The following is a 19,715-nucleotide window of genomic DNA, read 5'->3' as shown; positions in this document are numbered from 1 at the left end:
TCTATTTTATGATGTCTTGATTAATTTGATTTTATATTTTAAGTTTATTGATGAGATTAATAATTGTTAGAAGCTGAATTTATAGTTTCATTTCTGAAGAAGTAATTTTTTTTGTTCTCTTAATATTGCCCATTCACAAATTTAATTTTGTGTCCTCTATTCATAGAATTTATGTAGTTAAAATTTAAATTATTTTAAAATAGAAAAGTAATGCATTAATTCAAAAGCACTATCTAAAGGAGTTTTTTTCTATATTTCATATTTGAAAGTTAAAGCAGATCTACAGATCTAGAATGACACAGGATTTTAGAAAGGCATTACTTTTAAGAGTATTTCTCAGAAAACTAATTATTTCTTTTTTTTCTTCCCTCTTTCCAGGCAATTGCGTTGCCTCCTATTGCTAAGTGGCCTTATCAAAATGGGTTTACTCTTAATACCTGGTTTCGTATGGATCCACTAAACAATATCAATGTAGATAAGGATAAACCCTATCTCTATTGGTAAGTCACTTTTAATGCTGCAGTTATGGTTTGTTCTGGCTTCCTAACAACAGTTAATCTTTCTTATTTTTTAGTCCCTGACATGCTTTCCCCCTGCCCCTGCCAAATATCTGAAGATTTTAATGGCCGCTCACTGTATACAAACTCTCAGAAAACCATCTGTCCTTTTCGCTTTGTGATTCAGAAATCCATGGATTCAAGACATGTGCCTTGTAGATAAACCATGAAGTCTAGTGTTGCAGTTTCTTTAGGAATTCTAAAGTATATTAATTATTAGAGCTTTAAATGGAAAATGTTGTCATATTTTTTGTTTGGTGGTAAAGATTCTCAGGTGATGTCAGTACTACAAAATAAATCTGTTAGACTCAGAGTGCACAGTTCGCACATTAGCTAAAGATAATGGAAAGTAGATCTATGGATATAAAAATGGTTAACAGATGACTGGTTCCCCAAAAATGTGAAAGTTTAATGTGAATGTAATGTCTATAAAAGAAACTAAGTATATACTGATCTCAGAAGGAAATCACAGAATCTGTTGAGTTGGAAGGGACCCATCAGGAGCATTGAGCCCAACTCAGCCCTTCCCAGGACCATCCCCATCACACCATGTGCCTGAGAGCGTTGTCCAAACACCTCTTGCACTTGGTCAGGCATGATGCTGTGACTGCTTCCCTGGAGAGCCTGTTCCAGGGCCCAACAACCCCCTGGGTGATAAACCTTTTCCTAATATCCAACATAAACCTTCCCCAACACAACTTCAGGCAATTCCCTTAATTCCCTTGGGTCCTGTCACTGGTCCTGTCGCGGAGAATTTAGATCAGTGCCTGCCCCTTCTCTTCCCCTCACAAGAGGTTGTAGCTGCAATGAGCTCTCCTCCAAGCTAAACAGACAAAGTGACCTCAGCCGCGTCTCATACAGCTTCCCCTCCAGGCCCTTCACCATTCTTATGGCCCTCCTTCAGGCACTCTCCAATAGTTTAACATCTTTCTAATATTTTGGTGCCTAAAACTGCCCCCAGCAGTTGAGGTGAGGCCACCCCAGCTCAGAGCAGAGTGGGACAACCCTCTCTCTTGCCCAGCTGGCCATGCTGTGCCTGATGCACTTCAAGACACACCTGGACTTCCTGGCTGCCAGAGCACTGCTGACTCAAATTTGACTTGCAACCAACCAGGACCCCCAGGGCCCTTTCCAAGACACTGCTTTGCAACATCTCATTCCCTAGTCTGTTTGTCCATCCAGGGTTTCCTCATCCCAGGTGCATAATCCCACACTTGCCTTTCTTGAACTTCATATGGTTGGTGATTTCCCCGTCCTCTTATTTTTCAGTTTCTCTCTGCAGGGCTTCCTTGCCTTCAAATGGGTCAACAGCTCCTCCCAGTTTTCTACCATCTGCTTTTATCCCTTTCAGTCCTGCATCCAAGTCATATATGAAAATGTTGAAAAACACAAGATCTAAGATGTAGCCCTGCAGACTTTGCCATGACAGGAACAATGTAAATTTTTGTTATTTTTATATAGTAGATTAAGCCAAGGTCTAGTTAATACTTCAAAACAGGAGAAATATCCATCTATACTTTACACAGGTTTCAGATTTTGCCACATGAAAGCTTGTGTCACACACAACCACCACCACCAAGAGAAAGATGCCAAAGCAAATGTCTATTTTTTTTAATGTGCTTTTTGATCATGTAATATCTTTTTCAGTTTAACTAGGTGAAAAATGTATCCTATAAGTAACTCAAGTTTTTAAGTGAGTGCGGTGCCTTTGTTGTGTGAGACAGCAGTTACATCAGCTCAACCATGATGTAAAAACTGATTCTTAAAAATGGAGAAGGGAAGCAAAGAAATGCTTCCATATTTGCCAGATGTGAGGGAAATTTGCTGCTGTTCTGTTATTAGGGACATGTTCAACCCTGCTTCAAGAACTGTATGCCAGTTTGGTTTTTTCTAAAAAATGTAATTTTAAATATCTCTAAGGATGATGTTGGGCAGCTGCTGACAGTCTATTAACACTTGCATATTGGAACAGTATTGTAGCTATCTTACCAATTATAAACTGAGTGTGACAATCCTGGAAGAAAATTAGAAGTCTGACATTTGCATGAACAATAAATAACAACAAGGCAGAGCAGTTAAATCCAAAGGGTAAGGTTCAGAATTCTGTAGCAGAAATTTTAGTGTAAGCCAATCAATATCATGTACCTAGCAGTGGGTAATGGGCGCCATGCTTGTGGAATGAATAGCCATATGTTAGAAAGTAGGACTTACAACAGGATGTTAAGGATTGTTGTAGATTACCAACTGATCATAAAATCCGTTTGCATTGCTCTAGCTGAAAGATCTAATGTGATCTTCTTAAGGATAGTCTGAACAAACAGAGATGACAATAAAGGTGATGTGATTCCTTCCTGAAATCTTGACAAAAGCATTACTGGAATGTCATTTACAGTTCAGACTTGCTACTTATAAGAGACCATGGGAAAAACTGGTACTATTCAGAAAACACTTGGGAGTGAACTGTCCCTTGGAAAACAGATTTTATAATGAATCGTTTTTTGGTGGTTTTTTTTTTTGTGTGTGTGTTTGTTTGTTTGGTTGGTTGGTTTTTCTTTGTTTTTGTTTAATTTGAGATCCAGTGAGTAGACTGCAAAATGAGAAAATTCAGGCTTTTAGATATATAGTACTCTGGTCACTATCACATTTATAAGACATACTAAAAAAGAAAGAATAATAATAGTAATCCTTATTATACTTTAATAGATTGTTAGAAATGTTTCTTTAAAAATAAGGTGTCGATCCTTTGTCTTAAGACCCTACAAATTTAGATATTTAGGGCTCACCTTAAGCATGCTCAACTGGGAAGTCTTCATCCCCTAAATCACTTCACTTGTTCCTGCTAAAAAAAGAGATGGGTGATATAAATATTAAGTAAGGCCTTGAATTACATATGATCAATCCAGATGCTGGTTGATTTCTCAAGGGGTTTTTTTGGTGTTCTTTTATTTTTTAAGAAGCGTTTTCTTTCAGATTATGTATCAGGTTCTGTAAAAGAATTAGAAGGTGAACTGAGGCTGGTATGTCATAATTGTTTTTTGTCCATAGAAAGTCCAAGTGCTTCCACAAGCATTAAATGGAAGAATGGCTAAAACTTCTGAAACCATGTCCACATTTTAGTTTCACAGATGTAGAGACATGGAGGAGAGAAAAATAAAAATCATTCTAAAATCAAACTGTCTGGTATTTTCAGACCTTCTCTAGAGGTTATAGAAATAGAGATAATGCAGAACAGTTGCAGAAGCCTGTAGTGGAATTCCAAAGTCAGTAGAAAGCAAATTTCACACACATCTTTCATGCAAAAATAATTAATATCTTCTCAATATTGGTACTATGATTATATGTTAAATTGCTCATAAAATCCTAAGCTAAAGAAACTGGAATCCCTAAACAGTTCCACTGGTGGAAGGAAGAATGCTCTCTTGCTATGGAAGTGTAATAACATTCAGTAGCTGCTTTGAGAAACTGGCTGAAATGATACATGATTGTAAAGGTTATATGAACAAACTATAGTAAAATTATGTTTCAGCTGCTATGTAAGGTTATTTAAGGCTCATAAAACCATATGGCTGTTGATGGCACTGCTCTTGTTGTCTCCATGCATGTCATCTTTGGTTGTAGCAAGTTCTGCACATGTAGGTAATTGGTAAGAGAACTTTGGAGTACTCTATAGCCCAGTCCTAGTCTACATTACCTTTGTCAAGAAAGAATATGTCAAGATTAAAATTTTATAGTATAATGTTGAGGTAAACAGAACATATTTGAGTACACAGTTTCTTAACTACTCTTGTATTAGAAATCTAATTAATTTGGAGTAAAAAAGGTAAAATCTTGGCTAAGTTTCATGTTTATAAAATCATTCATTCTATTCCAAGGCAAAGAGCTCTGCTAAAAAATGAGCATTTTTTTTTCATTATTTCATTGTTTTCTCATGTTCATGTGCTGAAATCCAGGAAGCTACACACTTAAGGACTACTCAGTGTTTAAAATTTCAGGAACAGTCTGATTTGTCCATAATGGAGATAAAATCAGCCCAGTAACCAATAAGGATAAGAAAGGGAGAAAATTTGAAAGATGTAGACATTTCTTCCAGAGATACTCTTTATTTCAAAATGCTTTCTAGCTCTTGTTCAAAGTATTAGGATGCATTTTATACAATGGTAATAATATTTTATCATGTAAAAACATTGATATTTACAGTGGTTGGCTGTTGGTAATTTAAGAGAAACTATTATATTTGACATCTCTAATCAAATAATGTAACACTGCTTGTCAGAATGTACTGAATTTCTGTATTATTTTATTATCCTTCAGAATGGGATTCTGTTAAATGAAACTATTTTAGACCATTTTAGAGATGACATTGCAGAGAAACAGATTTGGCATTGTGAGAGTTGCAGTTACCTGCTGAAAAGTTCTTTGAATGGCATAAGGCCCTATGGAGATAAATCAAAGTCTCAAACTATCTCACAACACATTCAGTTGCTTTTATTATAAGAGCTGTATTTTGAGTTTTTTAACCTTCATTTTATTGCACTAAATTCAGTGCTGTGGTTGTGCAGGTTGTGTATTTGGGTAATTCAGATTTATGCATGTATGAGTGATGTTCTTCCATGAGGCTGTTCACTGCTCCTTTTGTTGAGAGGTAGAGCTGCCTATGGGGTCATTGTGGAAACCGGATCATTGGCATGATCCAGGTTAAAAATAGCCTTCAAAAGATGCAAAGGAATGGCAGTGTTATAAAGTCTTCAATTTTGAGGTCAGTGGTAATGGACAGCATGTAATATTTCTCTTCATTCTTAGGTTATATCTTAGGTTTATTTAGAGAGGACATTTTACGTTTATTAAAGAAGCGCTTTCTTCTTTTCTGCAAAGAGAGTTCTGTGTAAGCCCTTATTAAAAACAGTGGCAGGGAATAATGCTTCTTTTTAGCACAGCAGCTTGAGAGGAGAGAAAACTGGGTACAATATAGAGAAGCAGGTGAATGAATGAGGAAGACACAGCCTGAATTGGGGGAAAAAAAAATACTATATATACTTCAAGACTGGAAGTGGGAACTTCTGTGCAAGGATTCATTAGGGTGCAGAAAAGTTGTCTGTAGGTGTTATTACACCAGTTCTGTTTACTTTGTTTTTAAAAATTTTAAAAAGTATCCTTTAGTAGTTTTTTAAAAAGTATCCTAAGTCATTACAACAAAAGTGGCTTTCTAGAATTTGAGAATTTGCATGTCTCTTTTTTTACCTCCTTTACAAATGCCCTCATAGGAGATGAGTGTCTAAGCTGTGATCACCTCAGGGTATAATCACAACACCTATGTTTTAAAGTTTATTTTTTCTGATAAGATCACAGTTTATCAGCTATTTTTTTGACAATGGGCAAAGAGAACAATCTGATTCTCTCCTAAAATAATGGACACTTATTGACTTAACTATAAGTTTCTGAAGATGGAATAAGTTTCACAAATATGAAAATTGTTCTGTGTTAAAATGAAGATTGTATATATGTAGTAGGGTAGACTAAAAATATACTATTTCAGCAGCTATAAAGGAAGATGAAATTTGAACTTAGTGTTTGCATGTACCTTTCATGTCTTAAAATTCCTAGGAAAAACTAGTAAAAGTGTTTGAAGAAAATGTTTCAACAATGAAACCATTTAAAACATTATTATTGCAATAAAATAAAATTATTTTATAAGTTAGCTACATAAAGAGAATGAAAAATTACTAATTAGTGAGTTACAGGACTTAGTACAAATACTCAAAATTAGTAGGTTTTTTCTTATATTTGCAAAGCTTCATTTCAGAATTCACAGATGAAATTCACCATCTAGACCTTGTATTTCAGCCATTGGTTATTTATTAAAGAAAATTTTAGCAGTTGTATACAATGTACTCCATATTATTGATAGCAAACTGCTCTTCATTGTACTTAGCTCTTCAGAAGTGATTAAGCAGCATAGCTGTAGATATGGACTTGCCGTGTCATTCATGAGCTTTCACCTGTTACCTTTTGAAAGTGTTTTTTTAAGAAGTCTAGAATTTGTCTTTAAAATGCTTTTGATTTCAAATATGAAATGTATGAGCTTTCTGCATTATCTGTCTTTATGATATTTGTCACAAGAAAGCTTGGAAATCCTTGTTAAACTTACTTTCTTAAAATTTCAGTCCTTTATCCACTTGACAAATGAAAATAAATCCACAACTCAGAAGATTAAAACTTCATATATCATTAGCATAATTTATTCATGTCTTGAAAAATAATTCTTGTGCATGATAATTATCTTGAATCCAAATTTGTATGTCATATCAGCTGCATTGTTCTCTGAACCCCCCAAAACTGCAAGACATCTCACAATTGTTTTGCAGTGGAAATGTCTTCACAACTTTAATCAGATGTATTATTTTAAATGATGATTAATTAAGAAACTGAGGGTGAAACATGATAGACATAATATTTACTATCTTGTATTCTTGGAAAAAAAGTACTGGTTTTTAAAATGTAGTCTGGAATCAATTAAAAGCTGAAGGTGAGTAGCACCCCAAAAAGAATGGTGGAAGAAAATTAGATTCACTATTCTGGGTACAAATTTATTTTCTTTTTCATGGCAGTTTAAAGTAGTATTTGGACATTTTTACTATAAAATAATTCCCCTTTTCCCAGTTTAATTCCTAATTCTTTCTTTTCAGTTTCCGCACTAGCAAAGGTGTTGGGTATTCTGCTCATTTTGTTGGCAACTGCTTGATAGTGACATCCTTGAAGTCAAAAGGCAAAGGTTTCCAGCACTGTGTGAAGTACGACTTCCAGCCACGCAAGGTAAGCAAAGTGGTGTTTACAGTAACGAGTAGCACTGAAGGTGTGCTGACAATGTGCTTCTGGGAGGAGGGCTAAAATCCCCTTAGAGCTATGGCGTTAATCATAGTTCCTTGTTTATAAGTAAATGCTCTAGTGTTCATGCAAAGTTACAGTTCAGAATCAATTCAAGAGAAATGTAATAATTTATAGTGTGATGCTTCTATAAAGTCAGCATGTTTTTCAAAGCTACTGCTTAATTGGCTTCAGATAGAGATGAATTGTGAGTATTTGTAAAATGGCTACATTTAATTACTTAAATATCTTCATTCTGTTTCTGAAAATTCTGCACTTGGTAACTGTTGCCAAGGTCTTGAAAAATTTTGCTGGCAATGCTAGAGTTTCATTATCTGATGCTGTATGATATAATGCTCTGAACTTTCATTTCAGTGCTGTTTTAGGATTTCTCATTTTTTGTAGTAAATCTTGATTGCACCTCTAGATCTTTTTAGTGTTTATTTCTACTCTATGCCTAGTAGTCCTAGGAGAATGATGATTTTGTGGCCTTCAGTGTTGCAGTTAGTTGACTGAAGCATTGACTTTTCTGTACAGCAAGCATAATGTGTTTGTCACTGATATCAGTCTTGTGTGTATTTTGCTATAAAGCCCATTTCTATTTTTTATGGGTTTAGAATTTGTATATTGAATTTCACTGCTTGTATTTTTTTTTTTTTTTGAGAAACCAATCTCTTAGGGAGGGAATGCCTTTGTTCACACATCAACTTAATGTTCCACTATTTCTCTTGGTGTGTATTTGTGGTTCAAAATCACCAATTCTAATTTTGTCATGTAGCTTTGAGGTCACTTGTGGTTTTCTTAAAACAAAATAATGTCTCTCTCTAGCATATCACTCGGGGTTGTATAAAGCCTTATAAACACATATCTGCTGCATCTACTGGAATGAATAAATTCTGTTTTTCATATTTTTCCAATTTTATTGCCAGAAAAGTATTTTGATGACAGTTCAATTTTCATTTAAAGGATCATCTGAATCTAGTAACAAATGTAATTGTTAACTTTTGTATTATGTTATTGTTAATAATCTCTTGGGATCTAGCTGCTCTTTACTTGTTGATGAGGATGTAGTCTATCATACCAAGATATGCTTTTGGTAATTTTTAATACAAATGGCTAGTTTTCTTTGTGCCAACTCTGGAAAAATTTAGCTTTGGCTGTTGCTACTCAAAATAACTAATTCTGAAATACTCATTATATGAATACCAGTTTCAAATCAAAGTCTGCTGATCTGCTGAAGTACATAAAAATATAACTCCCATGTTAGTTTTACATATCTCAAAGTTCATGCTACATACACTGAGTCATATATTAGCTTTAGAAAGTACTTTACATAAATATTCTAGAATATATTTTCAAGTTGTTTAATATATGTTTTTCCATCATTAACTTTTATTCACACGCCTTTGTTAAAGTACATAATGCATAGTGGAGGAAATAAAACCTGTCAAATATAATTCCTGGCCCTAACAAGTCAAAATTTATCCCATTTTATATGCAAATTGATTTTCTTCTTGTTGTTTAGATATGACCTTTGTTTCTCTGTACAAGATTTGAATGTGTAGATACATATTAAAAAATATGTACTCATTTATAAAGCAATTAACTGTCCTAATGTTAACTTGAGAAATGTGATTTTTTTTTTGCCATCAGATGTACCATTCCCTAGACATTTGCTTGCAGACACACACATTTCAGCAATACAATTTTGTCAGAATCATCATCCACAATAAACTTCTAAATAATGTGGTTTGAAGGTTTAAAAAAATTTTGGTGAATCACAGTCAAGTAACAAATTCAAGTTATCTGGTCGAAAGCTTTATGTAGTCAGATCATAGCTGCTCTGTTCATGTTAAGATCTTCCTGTTATGTCATATGACACCATTCACAGTACAAGATGTAATATTAATTTATAACTTTAGGTAATTTATAACTTTAGGTCTCAATTGGTGTATTTTATAATATCATAAAAGCAAGCATTTATAAAAATGTATGGAGAAATTTGGTTATCATATACCCAAATAGAAAATGTGGGTGTGGTATAATAGCCTGACATCTCAACAGAGCTAAACTAGCTCTGGTGATGTTATGTTTAAAATGCCTATACTGCTTTTTTGAGACTCCAAATTGACATTTTTGTGTAGGTAACCCCCAGTGTTTTTGCTCCCTTGAGTTTCAGCCTCAGCATCAAGTCTTGTAAAACTGGAACAGGGAAACAGCACAGTAAAGAGCAAACAGGGGTTTTTTGTGTGTGTTTCTAACCCTGAACAGCTTTACTAACTGTAGCAGAGACAGAAATAAGTTCCACATCCTGGAAATACTTAGTGCGTGATGCCTCATCTCTCTGATTATGCTGTCCTATGGAGTAGGAATATGACTTGGTGACAGCAGTCGGTGACTAAGTTTGACAGGTTTCAGCAGTAAACAAAACATGCAAGTGAAGGGTCTTTTAGTACTACCTAAAGAAGTTGTTGTTACAGCAGAGAGCAGCTTGGCCTTTGTGCATTTTCGAGAAAATAATATGGGGAAGTAAACTGCAGGATGAACGTGAAAGAAATGGGTATTGCTGACTTTGAATACTAGGCAAAAAAAAGGATTTTTTTCAACTAAAAGCTGAAGAAAAATTGTGTGTGAGATCATACAACTTGGTTTTGCTCATTGTATAGTAGAAAAGTGCTATCTTTCCTTCTTAAAAAAAGTGTTGGCTAGTTCTAGAGAAATTGCTGAAATACAGACATACAAAGGACTATGAGGAAATACACCATTAATCAATAGACTGCTTAAAGGCTCCTTATGATGTATCTGAGAATAGATAAATAACAATGTACAGACCACTGTAAGTAAAATAAAGTACATCAGCAAGTTGAGGTCGAATCCAAATTGGTATGTTTTCAGAAATGGTTTTAAAACTTTTTGAAAGAAAAATCACAGAAAGAAGAGTTACGTTTTTTGGGGGGTTTTATTTGAGGATGACAGTGAATCACAAAAATTACTTTTTTCATGGTTCTTTGAAAAAAAGAAAAAAAGAGCGTTTCCATACATGACTTCAGAAGCCTAAACTGGAGCAGTACTTTGTTCCAGCATTGCCCAGTAAATCTGTTTGCTCAGAAATGTGAGAAATGAGATGAAGTATTGTTGTATGGTCAGCAGCATTTTTCTACCTTCTGTTAGTTATATGTTTAATGGAGGGAAAAATGAAAAAATATTTTTTAATACCTGGGAACAGTTGTGTAAAAATTTGTTCTCATCTCTATAGCTATTATACACTTGTAGCAGTACAGCTCAATTTGATGACTACTGTAATGCTTATTGTCAAAATGTGTTTTGCTGCATGCTGTTCTGTTTGTAATTTTGTGCTTTGTCTAATTTTAAAATCAACAAGTGAAAGCATCTACTTTTATTTTCTCTGACAGAGAGATAGAGTTTTATATTAGCAGGCTCTCTGTCTACTTATCCCAGCTCAGGAAGAGAGTCAACAAGCCCCAAAGGTTGCAGCAGTTCTCTACTTTGGAAAAAAGGGGACTTACTTGAAAATGGAAATCAAAATATAATAATTGAAAAAGATACCAAGAAATGGATGATGATGAAAATGTCAATTATTATTCCAAATTATTAGAATACAAAAGGCTGTTTTTAAGAGAAGGTGACATTTTAACTGAGTCAATTAGATTGGAAGGGGATGTGTTGAGACTGTCTGGTCTCTCTCCCTGCTTGCAGAAGGGACCCCTAGATCAAGTTGCTTTGGATTTTGTCCAGTTATGTTTCAAATGTCTCCAAGCAAGAAGACTCCAGAGTTCTTCTTGAATTTATTTGTCATGGACATCATGATTCTGGTTAAACAAATTATGGGAAAGATCACCATAGTAGTAAGTGGAAGCACTAAATTACCGTGCCTTCTCTGTTTGACTATGTAATGCATTTTTAATTATACGACAGTTGTCCCAAAATTGGTGGAATGGTAAAGAATAGAGGAAAAATATCAAAACAAACAATCAGGATGACATCTTAACCTGGGCTGTAAAATTTGCCATTGGGATTTTTTTCTCTTTATTTAATAATTTCTGATAGACAGAAATTTTTGCTGTGATGCAAAGACAGAGGTTGTGTGATATGAATTTGTTAAGGTAAGAGCACATAACTCTGGATTTCCTATCAAAACTCAGTTGTGTTTTTTTACAGAACAGGGTTGAAATTAAATTGTATGTGTACATTTTTGCCTCTAATCCCATAAAGGAAAGCAGGTAGGTACATCATTACATTTAGGCATAGTTCTGTTGACCGGACTTGAAGTCCCAATGACTTGAATTTTAATTTTACGTGTTTGCAAGGATTCATCTTTTTGTGTAAGTTTATGAGATTGGTCACCCTTTCTTTATGCCACTCGTTAACTTTGTTTTATAGCACAAAATCTGCTCCTGTGTACTGACTTTTCCTGTCTTTCCAGTGGTACATGATAAGCATTGTGCACATCTACAACCGGTGGAGAAACAGTGAAATACGCTGCTACGTCAATGGTCAGCTGGTATCCTATGGTGACATGGCCTGGCATGTTAACACGAATGATGTAAGATTTTATCGGTTTTCCTTTCTCATAATTTTTCTTCTTAAGGTTAATTCAAAAAGAAAAAAAGTGTTACTTTTTTTTCTCAAGATATTTGTAGATTTTCTTTTTTAAATGTCTCTTTTATTAATTCTTATTCAGCTGCTTATTAAAATGTAATATTATTGACTTTTTGAGTTTGTGTATGCATGTTCTCTCTTTCTGTACCTTTGACTTTGGAGAGTCTGGGAGCCTGGACCTAATGAAGCAGCAAATATTGCTCTTTCTGGCTCAAGGTTCTGGCTGTGGAAGGCAGACAAAATTATTTTCTTGTGCTTTGCCTTCAGCTAAATCTGTGATAGAATTTCAGAGGTTCTTGATTCATCAACTTACTATGCTTTTGTTATTTTTTATTTATAATATAGTTCTCATTTCTTTCTGACTACTATAAGGGATAAAGAAGCCTTCGGGAAATGAACTGTCTTTTGCTAAATTCTAGAGGCAAAATAGGATTTGAAAGGGAGAGCTTAAATATTACATGTTAATTAAAGTAGGAGAGCTCTGCCTTCCAAAGTTTCTGATTTCAATTCTTTGGGGTTTTTTAGTAGCATTTTGGCTTGCAAGAAAAGGCTATCCTTTCAGTTTTGGCAGAGCATGGTTTCTCCTTGGTAAGATAAATATTTCCTTGATAGGTGAGATGCGATGACTGAAAAACCAGCTGAGGTCTCAGAGGGTCTGGTCTGGATTATTGGTTATATGGTGTGGGGATCAGTAATCCTTAATGATAAATGCTTAGCAGGAGGAGCTGCTCCTTCTACTTCTATTTTCTTCACCGAATTCTTTTCCAGTTTCTCATGCAAAAGAAGTACTATCTTTTCTTAAGGTGAAATTGGTTTGCCAAGATTTAGATAATTTGATTTAAGTCTTAAATATGTGCTAAGGTTTTTATTTTGTCCACTGGATAATAGTCCAAGCGATGAAAGACACTAGTTATCATTAGCTATCTGTTTTTTAATAACAAAAATCTGTTCTGTTAATAGTAGGTAGTAGAATAAAAAGATCAAGAAATTCAGGAAAGCTGTATGAATGCAAATGCATAAAATACATAAAGGAAAAATAGGGGAGTGTATACATAGGCTTCTTACTATTTTGTATTACCCAGGAATAGAAACTCTTGTTTTAACTATATTCGAATTTTCTTGTTTCGTATAAAGTTTGATTTGTTAGAATTATTCCCTTGAAAAGTCTTGAGCAATTATACAGCTCATTTGTTAACATCTACCTTCATACCCTTACACTTGGATATAATTTTAGTCTCCTGGAAGATGTCAGTATAATACCTTACCATAATGGTGTTGGAGGAAAAGAAAACACTGTGTAAGTCAGTCAATCATTCTTCTTTCTTTATATCCCATGTTGAGCATAAGTATTTATGTAGTTTACACTGATACATTTAACAGTACAAGTTCTGAAAACAGAAGGGGTCAGGAGCTGCATATTGACTAAGTGCATCTGACTATTCAGTCTTTTTTATGGATGAATATTGTAATATAATCAAGATGTAGTCTTAAAATTGCTAAATGTACTGATGACAAGATTTTTCATTTGCTCACTGTGTCAAATCTACCACTGAACTATAAGTATTATGGTTAAATATATTTTTAGACTAGTAAAACATTCATTACATTTACATTATTGAGTTTAACATTAAGGAACTGAATTGAATATAATTTTTTAAGCATAAGTTTTGTCTTGGCAGAGATTGCAAATTTATTTTATTTTTTTTCTCTGACTGATTTTGCATTACCATTCTCTAATGGTTTTGTGAGGTCTTTTTCAATATCTGAAATTTACCTCTGTATCCAAGCAAGAACTGTAGAAATCCTCAGTCTACCATTTTCATATGTAGACTGGGAGACATGGAAGTAAAGATAGAGGGGGGAAAAACAGTGAAACTTCTAAAACAAAGCTTATCTAATAATTTATTTTAAATTATTTTTTATTGTATTTCTTAGAATTTATTCTTATTTATACAAGGCCATGAATTTACTGGGTTCTTAACTATTTCTGTAATGTGGCCAGGCACATATAGGATATTACATGATGTACTCATTACAGGTTCAGATCTGCTTTCTTCACAAATATATGTTTAATTAAGAGGTATATTTTCATTTTATTGAGCCTCCGTGTATTAAATATTTGCAGAATGTTTCACCCAAATGTTAGAGGGAAGATACAACTGGATGAAAGTTGTATCTTCCCCCTGAAAAGGGGAAGACATTTTAAACATTTTTCTATTAGCTGTTTCTATTTTGAATGCTGCTGATTCTCTGTTTTTATAGAGCCATTTTTGGCTCTGAATTCTTTACTACTATTTAATAAAATATAAAATAATATCAGTGCCAATATTTATTTTTTTCATGTCCTATTTTTTTCATGTCCAACACCTAATCAAGAATGAAGTGCCAGAAATGGGAAAGTGTAATCTGGGAAGAAGGAAAAACAGACAGAAAAGGAAATTACTAGAGGCTAACAAGCCTTGATCTTAACTATAATTAGAACTCAGAATCTGTTGAGAGCTACAATAGTTGTTGTACAATAAATGGTCACTAGAGGAATCCAGGAAAATACCCTTATAATGGGCAGGAATGTAGTCTCAGAATATTTAAATATCAACTAGGAAAAAGGTGGCATCAGTAGCTCTGAAAAGTTCCTCAAATGACCATTGAAAAGGGCAATTGCCCAACATTAATTGATGTAACACTTTCTGACAGTAATGGCACAGTGTCATGGAAGCCTTCAAGGCTAAGCAGGACTTGGATAAAGTAACTGAAAATTTTTATAAAATTTTGCCATTAGGTTTACCAGGAGTCAAAGGATTCTGATTAACTCATCTTTTGCACTGTACGTCCTGGACATAACTTTGTGAATCAATTTTTATGTAGAGGTTTTGCCAGAAGTTTTAAAATTTTGTCAAAATTTCTTAAAAGAATAGAAATTCCAAGGGGAAAAAAAAAATAAAAGAGGTAAATCAAAGGAGGATAATGGTAGACAAAATCCTGGATACTTCTTCCGTCACCTGTTCTGAAAGCTGAGCTCCAGATCTTGGTCTGTCCTTACACCTGAGTCCCCTTTTCCTTGTTAACAGCCTATCCTCCTAGACCAGTTGTAACAGTTCACCATATTTGATTTCATTCTCTAAACTGGCAAAAGTTTTCCTCAAGGTAAAACTCAGCAGTTAAGCCAGATGAAAAACCAAGCTTCCTAATGCAGGCCCTATTGGCTCAACTCAAAAAGGGATGTCAGATCCTTGTTTCTGTTCAATAAAGCACCTTTGACTCAAGGAAATTAAGAGAATAACCTTCAACGATCCTTGAGCTACTTCCTCTTGTCCTTTTGTGCTGCATCACATTTTCTGGTTTCTCAGGTCTTCATTCTAGATAGGTTTTTTGGAAGCATCTGAAAAATTTTACCAAATCCTTGCAAAGTAGCCACAAAAAATCACTCCTAATCTGAAATAATATGATGTGAACAGACCCATCTGGGAAGGGCAGCGATAGTGATATTTAAAAGCAGAAGGGAGGGATAGGTTTTGGAAGAAAGAATAGAAAATTACAACTCTAGTGTGTATGGAATAAAGCAGAAGAGGATTTAAGGTCAAACCAAATCATTATAGGCTGTGGTCAGAGAGGGAAAATATGCAACAGCTGCAAATTAGAAAAATCTGTATTTGTTTCCTTTTTTCCTTCTAGAGGTGTTTAGCTGTATTGGAACTGCAGAGAAAGAAGAAGGTATTCCAGCATGTGTTCTTGTGTATTAGCAGTAGGAGCTCTGAGTACAATTACAAGGAAGTTCAAGTGTGTTATACTCCTAGAAGGCGATAGGCAAATGTACTGTTCTCATTTTCTCTCTTGGTCTATTAATTTGACCAATTAATAGAAAACAAATCCTAGCAGCCAGTCATAGGGACCTCTAAAACAGTTAATGCTACAGTATTCAAAATTAAGTTATTCACCAGAGGGTGGTAATAAAGGATTGATAATGGTCTGTTTATCTTTTTAGTTCCAGTCTCCCTTTATTTGTGGCTTTAGTAGCTGTGCATTAATATTATTTCTTTATTAACTACCTCTTTCTGATGCAGAGCTATGATAAATGTTTTCTTGGATCTTCGGAGACTGCTGATGCAAATAGAGTGTTCTGTGGCCAGCTTGGAGCAGTATATGTATTCACTGAAGCACTCAACCCAGCACAGATTTTTGCAATACATCAGTTAGGACCTGGATATAAGGTAATACCAGATTTTAAGATGCATAAAACTGGAAAAATAAAATGATTGAGAGATCTAGTTGGAAGATATGTGAAGCATGTGAATATTCCTCCTAGAATCATGTAGATTTTTTCATGTGATTTGCTTTCAGCAGCATAAGACTACTTTTTCAAGTATCCTAACTAACCCTAATTTTCTACCATCTTTTTGAAAGATGAAAGTTATGTTTAAAGCATAGCTGAAATACGTTTGTAAGGGAAATTAATTACTTTAGGTTGTAATCAGATTAGAAAAAATTTTGTATTTGGTGCACTGAATAGCAGAGAAGTAACTTTGTTCCCTACTGTTTGTGTTTAAAAACTTAAGGCAGATTACCACTCAATAAGGCATAATAAAACAATTTTATTCAAATACATGGTTTCACAAAAGTCTGTTAAAGTAAAAGTCGAGCTTTTTTTTTTTTAGTCATGCTTTGTCTCTGACATTGAGGGGAAGATTGGACAAATTAATGATGCATGCATAAACTTAGATGTCTGGTTAGATACATGTCGTGGAATGGGTGTGTATTGTATTATTTCATCAAGAAAAACAACACAGATATTTCACAGAAATCTGCAGAAACTCCTTTGTAGATAATACTTGAAAATTAATCTAACCCTAGGTAAACAATAGTGAATTTCAGTTTATACTATCAGGTATTCCCAAGTTCTCTTTTTTTCTAATTTTTGAAATTTGTGGTTTCATCCAAAGTAGTCTTTCAGTTTTTCAATATATATCATATAATCTGAAAATAAAAACTTTTAAAAGCTGTAAGTAGAAATCAGCATTTAGATTATAATAGTATTGATTTTGTGTGTAGAAAATGCATACTCTTCATCATTTGATTACAGCTAGCACTTGAATGACAGAGGCAGATGGAATTATCTTTTATGGTATGTATCTGTGTAGGGTGAATAAGCACATGTATATCAGGATTACTTGAAGAAGAACTTGTCTATTGCCAATAGTTTATGATAGTTAAAATCTGCCTTGAAACTAAAAATATTAAGTCAGTTATGAAAAGTCTGAGCAAACAAAGAGTATTTTATTCCAAATTTTATACAGTATTTTGCTTAGGCAAATATTTCTGCAAATATTTTTTGGTCATACAAAAGAAATTAATGTAGTCTTATGCTTCTTAATAACAAATGTAGGAACCTTTATGAATTTATTAAATTTCTGGATTCCAGTATGCAGAAACAGTACTCCTGTTTGGAGTGATACCAAACAGGAATAAGGCTTTCATGGGTTTCAAGAAGTGCAAATTATTATGTAATCTTTTCTGATTGCTGAAGGGATTGATAAGGATATGAGCTTTCATGCTAAATGACATTTTCAATAGTTACTGCTCTAACCTTATTACAGTTGTCAAATTGCCCTGCTTGATTCATAAGCTTCCCTTAAACTACATTTCTACACACATGTAGCTCTTCTTAGTGATTTTTTTAAAAAAATGTCATCTATATTTAATATTTTGGGGAAATTCTTCTTTCACTGTGTCATGGTTTTGGGTTTGGGTTGTGTGCACAGAACAGTTAATGCCCCCTTGCTCTCTGAAGGAATTTTCTTCCTTGTCTAAAAATCTGGAAGTATATTTTACTATTTAATACCAGTTAAAAAGAACAGGCTCTCAGAGCAGTACCCTGGAAATAAAATTTATTTCTTTGACTTTCTTATTCGCCCCAAAAATAAGACAAAACAGAAGACTTTTTTTGACCTTTTTCCAACATAAGATCTACTCACAACAAGAAAAGGAACCATGTCTTGTAGTTTAGAGGTTTCAGGGCACCAACTGTAGCTTTTACTCAAAGCCTGCCTATTTCATATCTCATTTAATGTTATTTCTGTAAATCCTTTCAGATTCTTTGCTGGAGCGAAGGTCCACTAGTTCAGAATACTTAAGTATGGGATTTAATAGTCTAAGGGAGCCTCAATTGACATATAGCTTGTATTCCTGAATATTAGAGATCATGTTCTTGCTCTTACCCAACTTATTCATGCAAAATGGCCTTTCAGAAACTTCTCTTAGGTAGTTCACTTCATTTCCTGCTCATTCAGATTGTTGGTACTGTTAGCCAGTGGGGAAAATCAACAGTTCAACTCCTCCTAAAAAGACCTCGGATGAATTGTAAACTCCAGTTGTGCCAAACTTTTCTGCCAAAGAAGGTTTATTCAAAATAGTTGAGATTTTTTTGAAAACATCTTCATACAAATATTTTTTCCTTCCTAATACAGTATATGGTGGTTCCTTTGATTTAAAATTCATACTTTACTCCATTATATCTGAGAATCTGATTCTTTAGGGGAAGTGTCCATTCCTCTATCTACTTTGCTCATGAGAGATTATGATTTTGCCTCTCATTCAGCCGCCCTCACAATCATTCATAATGCCCCTAGTCTACCATGACTGCCACTAAAACCTCTAGAAAACAGAGAAATCTGCATAACCTGCCAGCATACAGGACAGTTTGCACATATCTGTTAATATACCGAGTAAATAATGTTGCGAATTACACCAAAGCCACAAAGTTCAGGAAAAGCGTGAGCTTGATCTACAGATAAAAATTAATCTGTTGCAACTTGTCCCACTCCTGTTCTGTAGTGCAGGTAGAAGCAACAGGTCTTAGGATTGACTAGAGAAGTCCTTAAAATAAGTCTTACTTATTACGTGTATCAAATAGTTGTATATTTATGTATAATGTTCATATTATTTATTGCACATGATATTCTTGTACAGAGTGTAGTAACATAGAAACAGTTCATAGTCCTTCCATGCTGATCTTGCTCAGCATGTTTTTATGAGCGTTTTTGGTTATAACCAGCATGACCTAATATAAAAATTTATTTGTTAAGCAAATAGATGTTTTAGTTTGAAATACTACATTTTCACTTGTAGCAAAAGGATTTTGTTTTTTTAAAGACATGTTACATTGTGTGAGAAGCAATAATGAGAAACTGACACTCTTAGTAGCTATTGCAAAGAAATTACTCATTATCAAATTTTTAAGGGGAAGAGAGGCAAATACAATGACAATAGAACTATGCCTTTTCCCCATTAAGTCTTCCCAAGTTAATCCATTATATATCTTGAAATTTGAAACTATTTTTAGTAGAAACATATTACGATTCAATATTTGCATACCCAGGTTTTATCTGTAATAAAACACAGATTTTGAGCCTTGCCACTGCTGAACAGGACTTTTACCTACTCTGTAGACCCTCTCAGTAGCTGGAGATTGAAGAAAGAAAAAGGAAGTAAGAGCAGCATCCTTGCTTTCACTGTGCTTTCCCTGCTGCCCATCCTTGTTCCCAGGCAGCAAAGAGAGGAGCCTGTCTGTGCTGGGATCCCGAGGGGCTGATAAACAGAATGGAAAGGCAGGGAAGTAATGTGAGAGGAAGAGATGCATCTGATACCAGTGTTTGGTGCTGTTTATAAAGGGATGTTTCTAAA

General features: G+C 34.3%; 1 protein-coding gene across 13 annotated transcripts in view; it reads left to right on the top strand.

Annotated features, from left to right (window-relative positions):
- NBEA (neurobeachin) overlaps nucleotides 1-19,715 on the top strand; it is a 453,637-nt gene that overhangs the window by 88,748 nt on the left and 345,174 nt on the right. For all 13 annotated transcript variants that reach the window (XM_030944908.1, XM_030944837.1, XM_030944889.1 and 10 more), the window contains exons 5-8: nucleotides 379-500; nucleotides 7,241-7,367; nucleotides 11,863-11,982; nucleotides 16,100-16,246. In XM_030944908.1, coding sequence (XP_030800768.1) covers nucleotides 379-500; nucleotides 7,241-7,367; nucleotides 11,863-11,982; nucleotides 16,100-16,246 — 516 coding nt within the window. The remainder of the gene's footprint in view (nucleotides 1-378; nucleotides 501-7,240; nucleotides 7,368-11,862; nucleotides 11,983-16,099; nucleotides 16,247-19,715) is intronic.

This window comes from Camarhynchus parvulus, chromosome 1, assembly GCF_901933205.1.
Source record: "Camarhynchus parvulus chromosome 1, STF_HiC, whole genome shotgun sequence".
NCBI lineage: Eukaryota > Metazoa > Chordata > Aves > Passeriformes > Thraupidae > Camarhynchus > Camarhynchus parvulus.
Note: the sequence above shows the minus strand (reverse complement) of the source record. Positions and strands in the feature narration are given on the sequence as shown.